The sequence below is a fragment of the Calliopsis andreniformis genome, chromosome 12 (assembly GCF_051401765.1).
Source record: "Calliopsis andreniformis isolate RMS-2024a chromosome 12, iyCalAndr_principal, whole genome shotgun sequence".
NCBI lineage: Eukaryota > Metazoa > Arthropoda > Insecta > Hymenoptera > Andrenidae > Calliopsis > Calliopsis andreniformis.
In genome coordinates, this window is record NC_135073.1 from 17,890,725 (window position 1) to 17,906,823 (window position 16,099).

The 16,099-nt window shown below is 45.2% G+C and overlaps 1 protein-coding gene across 2 annotated transcripts in view; it reads left to right on the top strand.

Moving 5' to 3' along the window:
• LOC143185744 (lachesin) overlaps positions 1–16,099 on the top strand; it is a 193,903-nt gene that overhangs the window by 135,245 nt on the left and 42,559 nt on the right. For both annotated transcript variants that reach the window (XM_076388982.1, XM_076388981.1), the window contains exons 4-5: positions 8,233–8,440; positions 8,720–8,881. In XM_076388982.1, the coding sequence (XP_076245097.1) occupies positions 8,233–8,440; positions 8,720–8,881 (370 nt within the window). The remainder of the gene's footprint in view (positions 1–8,232; positions 8,441–8,719; positions 8,882–16,099) is intronic.

The window sequence follows — 16,099 nt, forward strand, 5'->3', positions numbered from 1 at the left end:
GGGTCCGTAATGGGGCCAACGCGATTCTCTCGTTCTCTAAACTGATCCCAGTGTTCAGTTATCTCCCGGTGCTTCGTTCCGCCGCTATTAGCATTACCGCAACTTCGATGAACGCTTTCGCCATGGCGTGTCGGTAATTTCTGTCGGTTCTTTATATCGTGAACCGCAATCTAGCTCAAAATAGAGAGATTCCTTGCCGTTGTCCCGATCGCCCTAGCCTCTGGCTACGCAGGACTACTGTTATGTAACCGTTATTGGAAACGCATCAGCTGTCCGCTGCAAACCTGCACGCGATGCAACAAAGGCTGCATCGATGTTACACGCGAGCAAACGTACGGCCATGCGCAACCCTTGGAGCGAATCGAACACGCTTCAGGTGGTACGGATGAAAAGTCTTCGTTTCATACGAATTCGAGACTAATGATAATCAGGTAAGTTGGAATCTCTTTGGAAGTACGTGAATTTAGGTGTTTAGGTATTAGAGGCGCTACGTATTGATGAAAGTGGACATACACAGGACAATTTTCAAATTTTCAAATTTAAATATTTGAAAATTTGAATATTTGAATATTTGAAAATTTGAAAATTTGAATATTTGAATATTTGAAAATTTGAAAATTTGAAAACATTTAGATTATTGGTACAGAAAAAATCTATTGTAAACAAAATTTTCTTACCCATCTTTCCCAGAGAGAGTCAATGCATTTACTGTTTTCATATATTATTCTGCATTCGTATAGCTCAAGAGATTAACAAAAACACATTTAATTTATTATTATTGACTTGAATAAATATTATCAGAGACAGTGATGACAGTTACTGAATCCCAGGAGACTTCAGTAAATGTTCCACAAGTCATAAAGGAACCAGCACGACTTTTTAAATATTTGCATTTAATTTCATCAGGTGCATCAGGTCACGGGATGGACTTCACAGTGCAGGCTGGTACTCGATTAATGTTTCAGAGCGTTTCGGGTAAATCAAAGCACGGTAGATCGTAAATCAATCGCAGCTAATTTACCGTCGCCATTATTACCTCGTATAATAAATCTCATGCGTCGAAATACTTTTTATCGGCTCGTCGTTAGCCATGATACATGCAGCAGTATCGCGAATGGAATGTGCGTTAATTACTAGCCTCGAAACTGTTGAACTTTTGACATTAATGAAAAATTGAATATTCGAAGCACAAGGGCCGTCTGATTTGCAGTTTGACAATTTCTACTTGTTATACTCTCTTTTATCATTGTTTCATAAAGAGAAACAGTCGAGGTATCGGTAATTGATGAGTCAGACGAAGAGATTCGATAGGCGAACGGATGAACGTGATACGGAAACAGAGAAGAAGTCTAATAATTCGACTGATCCAGTTTTATGAAGAACGGAGCGAGCGTTACAATGCGGCAACGATAAACCTCAAGCCCGTTTGCGTTTACAGCTTCGTCCATTATTCCAGGGTATCATAAAGATGTTTGCGCACCACTACGTCACAGGAATAAAACTCGAGGCTTTTTCATTCGCGGTGCAATCGGAAACAATGTATTTTGCGAATCGAACTCATCGATCTCGTCAGAAGAAAAAGCTATTCGATGGTAAAAAGCACGATTCCGTGCACGCCTGGCAGAATTCTTGTCGATAGAGTTCCAGTTTAGGAAGCTCGAACCGCAGGATTCGAAACTAGCTCAGACCTAAAAGACGCTCGCAATCACGCATTATCGAAACTTTCACAGTGTATTTGCATGAAGTAACGTCGAGTAGAACTCGGCGATAGCACATTTCAGAAATGAATTAAAAAACTCATTCTCGATGTAGAAAGCACGCAAGCCAAACAACAGACTTGCCCTGAAATCAAACATTCCAGTAATTGCGATCGCATAAAATGCATACCTATAAAAGAGCCAAATGAAAATTAACGAATCCACTCATGATGAAATGCGAATTCCTCGCTATCTGGCGTCGTTATTCCAAATTTTATCTGACGCGAGCATTTTGTCAGGACTCGTTAGCCAATCCACGCTTATTCGTCCCGAGATCGCATTTCACGTCGCGTCGATGACAGTAGGTATTTTTTTACGGCAGGTACCACCGCCAAACCAGTTTCTCTTTTTCCACCGAACATTTCGGAAATTAGATCCGTGGATCGTGTTAAAACACGATTTCCTCCGCTATCGCGTTAACGATTACTGAGCTCTCCTCGCGTTCCTTTTTCGCTACCATCGCTTCGGCTTTCGATAAAACGCGAAAAGAAAATTCATTTTCTCGCTGCTTCATCAATTTTTTACCCAGCTGCTCCGACGAGCTCGCAAGGCGAATGGACACGAGTCCCTTGTATCCCAGGGAATATCCTCGAACCCTCTTCCGTCATTTCGAAGCCAATCGCTCGTCCGTCTACGCGCGAATGATTTTTCCTCGGATTCGAAACACGTAGCGGGGCTCGAGTATCTGCCAGTCTCATTAGACTCGACGTCCCGCGAATACAGAGTCCTGAACGACAAGTCGGCGGCAGCTCTTTGATCAAAACACCAGAAAATTCCATCTACGCCCGCGTCAAAGTATCCCCCCCTCCATCTCCCTTTGCCTTTTCCCTCCGTGTCCTCCTCTTTATTCCCTATCCCACTGGATGACAGAATCCTCGATGGCCGGCTAACTCGCTGAAACCGTACGACATTGTCAATTTTCCCGGATTTAATTATGCCAGGAAGCCGGCGTCGTGCCGCCGCGGGAATTAGAACGAAACTCTTTCCCTTGATCACGAGAAAAACGACGGAGCATGGTGCAAGGTAGCGGACCGAGCGAATTGGCTTGGCTGCGTGAAAGAACGCGAGATAAAGTGCGGAGCACGGTCGAAGGGGGACAGTTGCGCAGCTTCGTTCGATCCGAGCGAGTCAAGTCGCAGGATTTAGGTGGAAAGTGTCGGTGAATATTGCAGAAAGAACTTTGAAACGTTCCCTTCGTTATTCGCGGCGGGGGCGGAAAATCGGCTGGCAGCAGGCCCTTCCGGGAGCAAAAGTTGAGGCGGCACGCTCGAGTGCTCCCGGTAATTACCTAATTAGAAAATGAATTTAATAATTAATTTGCTAACCGGATTACAGCGGGAGAGCGCGTCAGGCGTCGGCGCCAACCGTGTGCTCTATGGATGCTGTGCCGTGGATCGCGATCTCTGAAATTATTTTTAATTACCGTGCCGATAAATCGTCGAGCCAGCGCGCTCCCACTCCGCCTCTACCGTCTCCCTTTTGCTACAGAGCTGGCGATCGCGCGACATCGCTCGCTTCTGTTCAAATTTATTCCCCGCGTTAGGAAACGCGTCGAATAAAGGCCACCGATAACGCGTCCGACCCGATTAACGGCCAACTTTCCCGCGGAATTATTAACTTTTCGCTGCTGGGCTGTCTCTTGTGAAATATAGCCGCGCTTTAATCGCCTAGAGCACGAAATTCGATCGTTTTTCCTAGCTGTGTTGACAGTGGAGGACTTCAGGGGACATCGAATTCGCTAGTCTTGTTCAGATTGCTCAAGCTACTTCGTTCAATTGGCTATGCAAGTGATTTATTTTACTTCACTTAAATCGTCCCTTCGAGTTTCTGTTTCATAAGGGCTACAAATAAAGTAAGTCCTGCATTAAATGTGATTGATTTGCATGTGGAAAGTCGAATGGGAGGGAATATGAAACTACTAAGAAACAGAAAATGAAGAAGTGCCTCGTCAGGAAGACAATGGCCCACCTCGCGAATGGACCAGCTGTCAGAGGCGTTCCAGCCGTAAAAACGGCGCGGCTGAAGTTAAAGCTAAACACCGTGGAGGAATATAAGAGCGACCTTGTGGGAAATCAAGCTCGGCCTAATGACTGAGCGCCAGCAGACCCCTGGAATATTTTTGCAAAGTTGATTAAAACGGGCAACCCTCTGCCGACGCTAAATGCCCGACCCCTCGTCAGAATTGCATCGCTCTGACCTTCTCTTGTTCTCTCCCGCATGCCCTTTCTTCCTCTATTCCCACTGTTATCCCAGCATTCTCTCTTGTTATGCTCTCCAGCCACTCTGTTACCTTTTTTCCACCCCTATCCCTCTGCTTCCCATGGACGACCCGCGTCGGGGGTTAATTAAATTGTAGACCGGTTGGTCGATGTTTAGAAAGCTCGAGTAAATACAGACAACTACCTTTCTCCATCCTTGAACTTCATTTTTGCTGATCTAAAGCTGAAATCGAATTGAACTTTATCCTCTGAGTCGGTGAATACATTTCGATATTACTACTGAGGTGGTTAATCATATCTAGTCGCTCTGTTTTAAAAAAAAGAATAGGTCTTCGTGTTTAAACCTACTATTTATCATTTGCTTCTATTTTGTAACAGTTCGTAGGCTTCCATGCCCTCTGGAAGCATTTCCACAGCGAAATTTCTTTCCCGTCGAAAGTATTTCCATTTGTAACGTCCTCGTAGTTTTCCTCCGCAGTGTTTTCCTAGAAATATCGGTCCAGGGTTCCAAAGGACCAGCATCCGCCTCTGACCAAGTCCTGCCACCCTCTCTGCCGCTCGTCAATTTACTTTTTCTTCCCAGTCGTCCCTTTTTGCACGACTGCTGCCACATCCCTCTGTCTTCATCCCTCCAGAAAAGCCATCGCTGACTCGCTCCCGGTGCACTTTTGAATTTCGCCCAGCAGCCATTGTCCCAGCAACGCGTCCCTCCGAGCAGCCACCGTGACGACTCTCGAACGGGAGCAACCGAGTATCGCTCACGACCCTGAGAATTCTCACGGCTGAGAAAAAGCTTGTCACCGCTGACGATTATCGATCGTGCGTGAAAAAGAAGGGCGAAACGTTAGACCAGTGGATGAGCCAACAAGAACTAAATGAACGTGGGATAAAATGTAAAAAGTGGACACAGGACAGTATTTCCACGATAAGTGAAACGCAATTTTTCGCTAAAATATGGTGACAAAGTTTGCTCAAGCTATGACACTCGTCGCAACAAATGCCTGAGGATCGAAACTGCATCTCTCGCTCGTGGCAGCGGTTAAGCCTGACTTTATACCAGTGCCAGGGATTTCAATCGGGGCCGCGAGCGACGCGAGCTTTTCCTCGAGACCGTTTAAGGGGCAATATAACGTCGGTAGCTGGCACTGTGCGCCAACCAGAGCTCATTTCTCGCAATCGAGCCTTCCACGTGCCTTCTCGAGTGTCAAGGCGACTTTTTGAAGGACTCACACAAAGCCTCGATGCTTTAACAGCCCTGAAAAGTAATCACAACATATGACTGGGACCTTTAGAGTTAATAGACCATGGGAAAGAAATTTGTAGCCATTTCCTAACTAGAAATTTTTGTAATATGTTTAGTGATGTTGGTAATATTGGTAACAGTAAATACTTGCACGAAGAAGGATATTAATTCACCTCATGCATAATGGTCAACGTATATGTTTATTGTGGGAAACTACGCGGCTAATGTAATGGACGATCGGCTGAGCTTCCGGTGAAAATTTCAACTCAGCAAACTTCCGTGAGCCGCCACAGAGAACGAGGCTGTATCCGAAACCGAGGATTAACCGAGAGTGTTCAACTACGGTTTAATCTTCCTCGGAGCATCCAGCAGCTGGCTTGCCCCTTTGATCCTTTCGTCGAATTAAATCAACGAATCAGGCCACGATGAATTTCATTCGGCTCTGAGAATCGATCGGTAATACGCGACGGAACAATCCCTGCAAGATATCTGGCCGAATTATCGTCAAAGCTCAGGAATTATTTAGTTCGTAATAGGACCTTCCAGTACGAGAAATCTGAGATTTCGTCCAGAAAGAAATACCATTACCCTTCTACGGTGAGCCCTTTGATTAAGAAACAATGCCATAAACATTCCCACGTCTGTGACTTTGTGCACAAGCAACAGTGGGGAGAGTATTCGCGAAATCTCGTTTAAGCTGGATTAGTTTAACTTACTGTGAGCCACGTTTACTTCAGTACCTCGTTGTCTGACTAGTCACCGAGCGCCTCTACTTAATACCTAAAATTTCAAAGTAACGAGAGCGAAATTTTTTGCACTCTCGTGGACGCAGCGGAACGTTACGGACTTCATCATTTTTTCATATCTCACAAGAGTAAAGTACGCTCGGAATAATTAGCAGACAGAGATGAAATAATTAGGATAATTAAAAGCGAGGTGGCGCAAACAGGCCTGCGATTCAACCAATTAATTTCATAAGGGGTAAAACGTCGGAACTTCAAATTCGACGCTTTTTATCAGGCAATGGTACGTTCGAGTTTGAAATATTAATGAGTTTTCAGAAGCGTGACGTTTCAATTTCTCACGAGGGAACAGCGCGACTGCTGTTCCTTTCGTTGTTTGTTACGTAATTATGCGAGCGAATGCTTGAAGAGGAAATAAGAGTAACAGGGTGGGTCGTAATCCCAGCAACTCGGCCAGTGTCTTCGGGGCAGTTCGTGCAAGGTACACGAAACGAGATGAGAAGAGAACGGTGGCGTCTTTGAGTATTCAGACACTCTCGAGCGACGATAACGAGCTGAAAAGGAGCTGGCAGAGGAAGACAGGCAGGAGGAAGTCGGCATCTTAAAATATACGAGTTAAACTGAAAGCTTAATAACGCCGGGGTCAAAGATCCTAGTGTGCAGGGAACACTGGTTCTCGTCAGATCGTTAGGGGTAAGCTGCCTTGGGCATGATCACAGCGTCAGGAATTAATAGTTCCCAGATCTTCTAGGAAGCTGTGCTAAGAGCGAAACTCCCAGGTTCATTTATACACAGACGAAAGAATTTAACTTTTCGCTGCCGCATATCGCACTCCTCCGAGAAAACTGCCTGAGGTCGAAAATTATTTAGCTAAAATGTTCTGAAACATAACTCAAGTAAATCTTCCTCGTAAACATACTCTTGCTAATTACAAAAAACTGATGATAGATCATGCGTGGGTGCTAGAAAATTGAGAATTCTTGTATTTGTGACTGTTTGCGACGTCCATCTCAAGAAATTAAAAAGTAACAAACCATCGAGATGAGGAATCTACCAAGACATTAAGACATTCGTTAATCCAGTGTCCCGCCACGACGTCTCCAAGAACGAAGAACTCCTCCAGCCTGATGAACCCGAAAAAAGAATTGCAGAAATAACGAAACGGAGACAAAGAGGCTAGGCAGGCCATAATTCATCGGCGACAAGTGCGGCAGAAGGAGTTGTTACTGCGTTACTTGCGCGAGATACGAGGGACAGAGTTGGGGGGAGGGCCAGAAAGTAAAAACGAGGAAAAGTGGCGCTTTCGCGCAACCGAGCGTTCTCGAGCGTTGCCAAGGAAATGAAAAAGAAGAAGTGGCAAGCGGGGGAGCGAGGCAGAGCCATGGAAGGGGCTGGGATGCAGGCAGTTTAACCCAGAAATCCTCGAAAGTGCATAAGCTTTGTCGTGGAATGAGCTTAGTTAGGGGAACGTTAGCCCGGCGGAGCGTGAAATACGGTCGTAATAATGTTTGTTCGTAGCATTTCTGATGCAGCCTCGGCTGCGCCGTCGTTGCAGTCTCTCCAACTGCACCGGCTTCTTTCTCTCTTTCGCGCGCCCAGGCGCTTGCCGCCGCCACTTTCCCGTATTGTGCTCCGCCACTTGTGGAGCGTCCAATGATTCCCGACCCATTGACGAGAGGAAATTCGAAGGATTCCGCGCTGTAGGCGGTCGTAAAGTCGATCGCGCGAGAATCGCTTCACGTCGAAACGTGGGACCATCGACACCTTATAGAAACTACCCTCGTTGAGAATAGATCATAGAGAGGTCTCTTCTGAGGTTCCTCAAGTAGATTCGATTGACAATGGCCAGACAGTCGAAGCAATTTTTTTTATTACGTGTAATAGTGTTAGGTGGGATTTCCTACATGAAGCTGATGCTGCTGACCAGAATGTCTAATATAGAGAAAGTAAAATGAAGGAGAAAACAAAAATACAGTAGATTACATGCATATTTATAGTAGAGAATACTCTCCTGAGATTCCTCAAGTAGATTGAGTCAACATTGGCCAGACATTCATGGCAGTTGTTTTTGCTATCTGTAATAATATCTATTAGGTGGAATTTTCTACATACAACTAGTGCTGCAATTAACTACAATGCTCAATGCGCAGAAAGTAGAACTGACGAGAAAACAAACGCAGTAGATTAGTCCAGTCGTCAAATTCCACCTTTAGATACACAGTTGTCTGATTACACTGTAGGGAAGATAGTCAAGGGAGGTTTAATTACAGGTCGCGTGGATTCACGTGGGTCGTCAGATGCTACTCACAGTTCACAAGCACGTGGTCGTGAAGATTCCTAGGTTCACGGTATCCCACGACAACCAGAAGACCTGGTTGCTGCACATAAATAGCGTGCAGCAAGACGACCGAGGTTACTACATGTGCCAAGTGAACACGAACCCCATGATGAGCCAAGTCGGCTTCCTCCAAGTAGTCGGTAAGCATATTTAATCTTCTTTCCCCAGCTTACGTCGCCCGACCCGTGCATGGAATTATTAAACCCCGTGCAGTGGAGGCACTAAGTGTCTCGGTGAACTCGCGCTAAAAGGATCAGTCCTGTTGAAACCGCTTTTCACGGTCGATGACTATAGTACACAGTCCACTTAAAGCATTATCCGTGGATCATTGAGCGTTCCCTCGTCCTCAGGAAATATCACCCCCCATTTGTTTTCCATTTCTCTCGATTGCCTTCTACTCGATCGCCTTTCTGTTCTAGTGCCGCCGAACATATTGGACTCCCTGTCCACCGAGAGCACGGTGGCCGTTCGAGAGAACCAGAATATCACGTTGACGTGCAAGGCGAACGGATATCCCACACCAAAGCTGAAGTGGAAGCGCGAAGACGGACAGGGCATAAGCATCAATCGGCACCAGAAAGGTGAGTACACGATTACTCGATCGATCTCCTCGGGGCCGCCATAAAAGAGAGCACGTCCGTTTGCATCCATCCCAGCGGGCGAATCCCCCGAAATCCCTCTTCTATTCCACCAGCATCGAAACAATATTTCACGACGATGCATCGGCGCGCGCGTTCCAGAAACGATTCCCCCAGCATCCGGCTGCCCGCCAACCGTTTCATTTTTCCAATTAGCGAAAATCAGACGGGAAACGGCGACAAGAGTTTATTCCATCGCGCCACCAGTCTCGCACGTCCACGTCCCAATTATATAATGAAAATTAAACGCGATTGCTTGGCCGTCAAACGTCGAGAATCATTTTCGCTCTCCTCAATCGCGACGTGCTACAGTGCTGTTTTCAGTCCGAGAGTTTTCAGAGGTCCAGAATAATTTTCGGGAAACAAACGATTCTCTGTTTTCATATATCGACAGATTGCTCGACGTGAATGACGGTATCTCCAGAAGAGCATTCGATGCAGAGCGCTATGAAATGGTCGAACGTCGCGACTCGATGACGCGGAAGAAATGCGCAGTTTACCTATGTGGTTTTCGCTGTTGTCACTGGATTCTCGTGTAAACGCGTGTGAAATGGCTGCTCGACACGCGGGGTTAATGAAAATTTTGTCGTCGTGTGGAGATTGATTCTAGGAACTGCCACTGGGAATAGAGAACAGAATATTGGACTTAGAGAATAGGATACTGAGAATGGAGAGTACAGTGCGAGTCTAGAGATAGTAAAGCACAGAATAGAGGACTGAATACTGCAATTAGGGAAGTGAATGCTAGAATTAGAGAATAGAATGCTGCTAATAGGGGGACGACGAATTTCGAATTAGATTTATGCAATTACTTCGCAGAAAGAATTAGACGTTTAAACAGATGGCGAAGTGATAAGTTATTCAGCGAATCGGTGGATCTTATCAAAGTGTAATATAGTTTCACACGATTACTGGGTTATAACTAAGAACTGTCAACCGCGCCATCGAAGTGCGTCAAAGCTGACTCGATTCTACGAACGTTCGTCATCGGACAAATGTCTTATTTCCGGATAATTGGACATGGAAGTCGTGACATGTAACGACAAATTGAAACGAAAGAGAAAGCTTATGGAAGAGTAAGTAAGTCCGTGAATAGTATTGGCAACAAACCTTCGAGCGTTGCATTTGTACTCGTACCTATTCCTAATCGATTTTACGTGTCAAACAGTATAAACCTTGTGACAACGTTTCCGGTAGTTTATATAATGGAATGGGATAGATAAATTCATTCTCGTGGATTGTTATTATTAGGAATACACTGATTGCTGGTTTGCATGGCCGGCGATTCCGATGCTTAATTAAAACCGGAAGCTAAAAAACAAGTATGTAGCACGCAATATCGCAAAATTATATAATCTTCTATTAAAGACAGTTATTGAAGCCCTGACTGAATATGATGGCACAGCGAATACGCAAACAGCTATAACCCATTGCAATGTACAACCATTTGGGAATTACATGTTTGTCCTGCATGCACTGAATTCAACATTCATCATGTTTGTCTCTTTGTGGAGGTTCATGTACCAATAATTAACAAGTAGTAATTGAAAGAAATTTTTTAAAATATCAAAAAGCAACATCAATATTAGGAAAGCTAATGAGACTCTTTCAAGTCCATAATTAAAATATATTAAATTTGACATACTTAAGTCTGATATTCGATATTCTCCATTGAATAATTTCTTTAGCTCACTATTTCAGTTATCGCGAAAGCGTCTTTTTAATAATAATCAACGATAAATTCGTCGCGACGTTCCCTAGAATGCAGGGAGTTATCGCGAAAATAAGCATTGCAAGAACTGTGCCGCGGAAATTGTATTTAATACGACCGACATCTTTTCCTGATACTAGACGACGTAATCGCTGATATATCTGTCGTCTGTGTCGCAGCCCTCTCCCGCGATCTCGCATGCCGAGCATCCATTTTTAAAGCAGCGTGCAGCCAGCGCACGCAGCCCGAGACCGATTCCCCTTGTTTACCGCAATCCATACATTAACCGAGTGAAATTCAAGGAATTGCGAATGTTTTCCACGTAATACTGGTACAACAATTACTTTTCCCCCATGAGGAATCGCCGCAGGCCACTGCTCTGTCGCAGCTGCGCGACATTCTTTAAAGTTGTTTGATCAACCTCGTCCCAACATTATCCTTTGAATATACAAGGCAGAGGAACTCTGACGATCCCTGGCTCTTTGTTCTCGAGTAAAAAGTTGTTGCCCAGGGATCGTGGAAGAGGAAAACGCTGGTCAGGAGACAGAATTTCCTGACTGGAAACGATTCAGGAGTCCATAGGAGGAACACATCGCGAATGGACGCAGAGATGACTTTAATGTCGGTTGTAAAACCTGGAAGACGCGATCACGGTGCTCGTGTCATATCTGATGCTACGTTCTTATCGAGTTTACGATAAACCTCGATCGTTGCAGTCAGGGACAGCGTGCGAACTGTAGGGGAACCGACAGGAAAATTCCCAGCGCGGTTCCAGTTGGCCGGGTAATAAAGTGCGATAAACTGTATAAGTCCTCCCTCACCGGCGCATTATTAGGAATGCAATTAGCCGTTCGTGCGATTCTCCCCATTTCCATTTCGCTTAGATGCCTTCCTATCTTTCCCTCTCTCGCGCCATCTCTTTCCCCTGTTTCACTCTTGCAAACGAGTCCTGGTAAAAGTAGCTTGACGGGAGCTTGTATCAACTTTCTTTTAATTAAAAATTTGAAATTACTGCGTGGAAATATTGCGTTTACCCTGCGGCTGGGCGGGACTTCCGAACACCACTGAATTTTTCAGTAGCTCCTATCGGACCCGATACGATCGCCGGTCGAATTTCTTCTTAATTGAAACTTACAGCATAGGAACCTACAGCGGCGCGGGATTAACTCTTCCACCTTTTATTTCGAATGTAACTCGACATTAGTTCTCTTCATAGCTACTCCTGCGTCGAGTCATACACGAAATTTTTTAACGAGTTCTCGGAAAGAAAATTTTAACAAAATTCAGAGTGCAAAGAGTTCAAATAGTGGGGAATGTTAGGAAAGAAAATTTTGAAACAATTCAGAGCGCAAAAGGTTGAAATAACAGGGAATTCTTGGGAAAAAATTGAAAACCAATTTAGAGTGCAAAAGGTTAAAAACCGATTCCTGTCGATCCCGCATTTCCCTAGAGCTATTTTCTTTTTCTTGTACAGCGGCACGGTTCAAGCAGCGGTATCGTGGATAATTTCACTGGGGAATCTCTGATTCTCGACTCAGACCAGATCGTCCCCGCGAGGTCTTAATGTAAATCAGGGAAAGTTAGGAATTCCGGGACTTCTATTATCTCGCGTGCCGTTATCAACCTTACGCGTCATGGTTTAAGCTTCGATGGCTGCGTCGGAATCGCACACGCCCCGCGAGAAAATTCCCGATGGGTTTGACGTGCGCGGCTTAATGCAATGAACCACGATAAACTATACGAACTGCTGTTCTCTCTCTCTTTCTCTCTCTCTCTCTCTCTCTCTCTCTCTCTCTCTCTCTCTCACTCACTCCCTTTCATTGCTGTATTATTAATAATGCAGTTGCGTGTTTGCACGAACGTGACTGCTACCGTCGCGCATAGCATTTACCCCGCTGTATGTTCGTGCGAATGTTGAACAAACGAGGGGTGTGCCAAGAGAAATTTTCATAACGAGCACCGTCTCCTACATGGTCGCCGATAACGAGCCTGAAAAGTCGGAATTGCTGATCCCGCCAGCTGGACGCACAGTCACTCTCCGAGTGAAAAAGAAAACGCGTGTAAGATGAGAGGAAAAAAGCAGGTTCGCGGCAAACAATGGATTAGCAGGACTGAATTTGCACCAGAAGCGGGTGTAACGTGGAACCTTTTCTCTTCAGCTATCTACTCCTTAAATATTGTAGGGATTAATCAACTCGGCCCAGCACTACGCCACTACTGTTACGTGGCTGTCTGTCAGTGGTACGTCGCTGCTGGTGGGGGCAGCCAGCGGACGAGGTTGGCGGGAAGGCAGTGGCGGAGGCACGAAAATTATGCGCACACATGGCGCCACTATGAAATATTCACTGGGCACTAAAGATTCGCAGCGATTTGCGGATGAAATTAAGCAGGATCTACAAAGGGGATTCCTGGGTCTCGTGACAGGCTTCTAGCAACGAAATTGCTTTTCACACAGGTGGGAAAAAAGTTCTTTCATGAAAGAGTTAAAAGTGGAACCAAATCTGATCTTAGGAGATACTTTGAGGATTGTGTAACTTGCTCCAGTGCACTTCTTTTGGGAGACTAAATTAAGCCTCGTTAAAAGGTAGGCTAGGGTAGTCTTGAGGTTATTAGAAACTAATCTGTCATGCACTTTGTCTGAATCGCCATTTCAAAGAACGATATTGCACGATCACTTGCACACCACCGATAATTTTGGTCCCACAGTCAATACACGGAATAACCCCCAGGTATAATCGTTCGTGGCGTTCTAAGCGTCTCACCGCAGTCGAGTTAAAACTTGAACGTTCCTCGGCCTGCCTCCAATACGTAATGCATCAGGACTAGTTGACCGAGTTCCAGAAGTCCTCGAGGACTCTGTGTCATCATAAAACCAGATGGATTAAAACCAGTCAGCGGTATAGATACGGTTTGCCCTCTGGGAAGAAGCGCGTCGTGGTGCCTGGACATCGGAGCATCCGAATGTCAGGATGTCCCAGGTGGCACAGGCATTAGCTCACGAGTAACGTGCACGTGAACCGACCACTGCGTTAGCCTGACGTCGCTGCTGTGGTTTGGGTCTGCGGGTCAAACGTCCTTCCACCGAGCGCAACTTGTATGCACCTAAAGGCTCGATGACATTTTATGTGCCACGTTGCCTCTGATACGTGCTCGTCCAATTCCAACAATTTCTTGGCGAAGTCTCTGCAAATATGACTGGAGAACGTTTCGCCCTGTTTGCGTTCTGGATCCTACGAGTATCTATATTCGTCTCGACGATGATGCAATTGAAGATCGAGACGATCGACTTTGAGAAAGTTACCTTCATCTGTTCTATCGCAAATGTGGCTTTCTACTGCTAACGCGAAACACCCAGAGACTTAAATGGAAGATATATGAGACGCTTGGTATCGATAATCAGAGTTACGTAAACGTATCGAAGGAAACGCTTCGTGAAAGCGCGTTACCAGGAAACTTACGAGGAAAAAGGATTCTCCAGCGTATTTCGAAGATAGGAAAAAGCTCGTAATTTTTCCAACTATGGGACGAGGTGGTAACCTCGCTGGATTATCGGAAATTTAACGTCATCCTGTTTCATGCAAGTAAACACCATCGAACGTGAATCGTCCGTTTGGATGATTACGCAGAATCCGGATGCTGTCGTTGCATGAATTTGAGAATCGCCCCAGTCGTGCCACGATTCTGCTACCAGGTCGCAAGGCTCTCCTACCGATGGAGGAAACTGTGGTTCCGCGAGGAAGGAAGCGTTGACGATGGCCGCCATTTCGCGAAATTAATTGAATTACGTCGAGCTCGAAAGTAGTCTTCGAGTAGACTGTAAACAGGAAGGGAAACTGACGTTTTATTTGATTTCCATTTCCAATACGGAAGTCTTATCGAGCAGCGAGTCGAAAATGATGGCACTTGTCTTTTACTAATCACTTTAGTGTCCCTGTTCGTTTGTTTAATTCGGTGGGCGTGGCGTGCGTCAATTTTACTGGTGAAGTTGCATTAACGTTTACTTCATTTCGCGACTATAGTTGGAGGAATCGAGAAAGAGGCACGAAGGCTTGCATCCTGAATGCACCACTTGAGCATAGGTTCGCGAGTAGAATAAGAAACTCGTTGGTTTCCGTCTTGAAGTCGCGAATTCTTTTACTCCGACCACGCTAATTTCCGCTAATTAAAGTGCTCCGCTTTCCAAAGCGAGTGCGCTACGCCGAAAAAGAGATAAATAAGAAAACGAGAGGTAGATCATGCAAGAAATTTAAAACCGCTTGCATCAAGCTTGCTTCTTTTTTCGTTTCAACTGTTGGAGCTTGCCAAGCTAAAGAGATGAATGAAGACACAGCCTAGCGACACGCTTTTTCTTTCTGTCAAATCGTCCCATCGAATGGAATCCTTTTCAACTTTGTTCGTTAAATCCGCCTTTACTGCTCGAGCCTTGCCCAACCACCCTCTGTCAACAGATTTTCTCTGAACGAGGCTCAAAGCTACCATGCAGAATGCAAACTGTAGAAAAGCAACAGCCGAGACGTTATTTTGCGCAATTTTCACGATGGAGTTAATACCATTTTGAACAGACCAACAACGGAGTGGGGATTTTTTCTTAGCGTAGCAAATTTCAAACATTCAAATTTTCCAACTTTCAACAAGTAAAGAAGTAATTAAATTCTTGAGCTAGTTTTTGTAGCACCAATACAATGTTCTGCAACAAGAAATTAATCCTCAGATAGCTAGCATCAGTGTTAGAATCCTCAATCGCCATTATCGCAACAGATACATAAGAAATTCTTTAGGCGACTTAAGAGGGATTAGTGAACAGAGAGATACAGATATGATATCGATCTCAATTTTGTCGAGGCCATTAGCGACGATCTGTATATCCGTCAAATGCTTGCCACAATCGGAATGCAACTAGCAACCGGACAAAGTGCCAGTATACAGTCAGTCTGGAGTTTAGGGAGCCACTTTGATGGCCTTCGTCGACGTGGAAATCCGGCTGATACGTAACGAGCGCCATCTCATACCTAATATCGTTCGATACAAATGGTACAGAGGTGCAGGGATGAAATCTTACGCAGCGGGCCGAGTTACAGAATCATTAAAAGTTTCAACACCCTTTGCCTAGGAGTCAATCGTTGAAAGCAAGCTGCATCTCTGAAGGTTTCAACTCGACAACGTCATCATACTCGATTTTCCCAAATTCACACATAGTATTACACGAGTCACGCTGTACAGAGCGCATGACTAACAAGTGATCCAAATGGGAGATACGTTCCCATTCATCCTAAGGCTCGGCGTCTGAAACTACGCGCACATGCACTACTGGCATCCACATAATTGCGTGGAACGAGGGACTCGTCTCAGTCAATCGCTGGTAAGCCGGAAAATTGATTGTTCTGCGCCCACGTTGATCGGTTTATAACCAAAGAGAAGCTAGTGGCCCTTTGACTATTCCGCATTGCGCC